Source organism: Limulus polyphemus, unplaced genomic scaffold (genome assembly GCF_000517525.1).
Source record: "Limulus polyphemus unplaced genomic scaffold, Limulus_polyphemus-2.1.2 Scaffold652, whole genome shotgun sequence".
NCBI lineage: Eukaryota > Metazoa > Arthropoda > Merostomata > Xiphosura > Limulidae > Limulus > Limulus polyphemus.
Window position 1 is genome coordinate 473,790 of NW_013666262.1, and position 464 is coordinate 474,253.

Genomic DNA, 464 nt, shown 5'->3' on the forward strand with positions numbered 1-464 from the left:
CACACACACACACACACATGAAATATGCTTTTTACCTCATTTAATTTCCTCTTTACATTTTCTTGGTGTTTCTTTCCCTTTTCATGAAAGTCAATGCTCTGGAAAACAAAAGGTACTGTTAATGTAATGTTGAATACAGATGTGTGTCACCTATGATGCTAGACAATAGGGGGGGGGGGTAGCTTAACTCTTTTGCCTCAGGCTGTTGCAATTTGTACCACTTTGACTGGAGGAAGGACATTTATGCAAAGAACATATGGTAACTCTGAGCATTCTTCACAAAATTTCATAAGATTTTGTTGAAGTTATTTTTTACACAAAGAATTACATTATTTTAATTCTGTCTTTCTAGTAAAAATGGTATTTATCTACAGTAGTTATATGCACTCAAACTGTTAAAATAGTTCAAGTGCAAGGTGATTTTCATATTAAATATAACAATACTTTTCTTCATCTTACAGTTT

The 464-nt window shown here is 32.5% G+C and overlaps 1 protein-coding gene across 1 annotated transcript in view; it reads right to left on the reverse strand.

Annotated features, from left to right (window-relative positions):
• The window catches only part of LOC106459721 (WW domain-binding protein 4-like), a gene marked incomplete at its 5' end in the record, with an annotated part of 103,383 nt that extends 103,285 nt beyond the window's left edge, over positions 1-98 (reverse strand). The window contains one exon of the mRNA XM_013919376.2: positions 36-98. Coding sequence (XP_013774830.1) covers positions 36-98 — 63 coding nt within the window. The remainder of the gene's footprint in view (positions 1-35) is intronic.
• Positions 99-464: the final 366 nt, after the last annotated feature.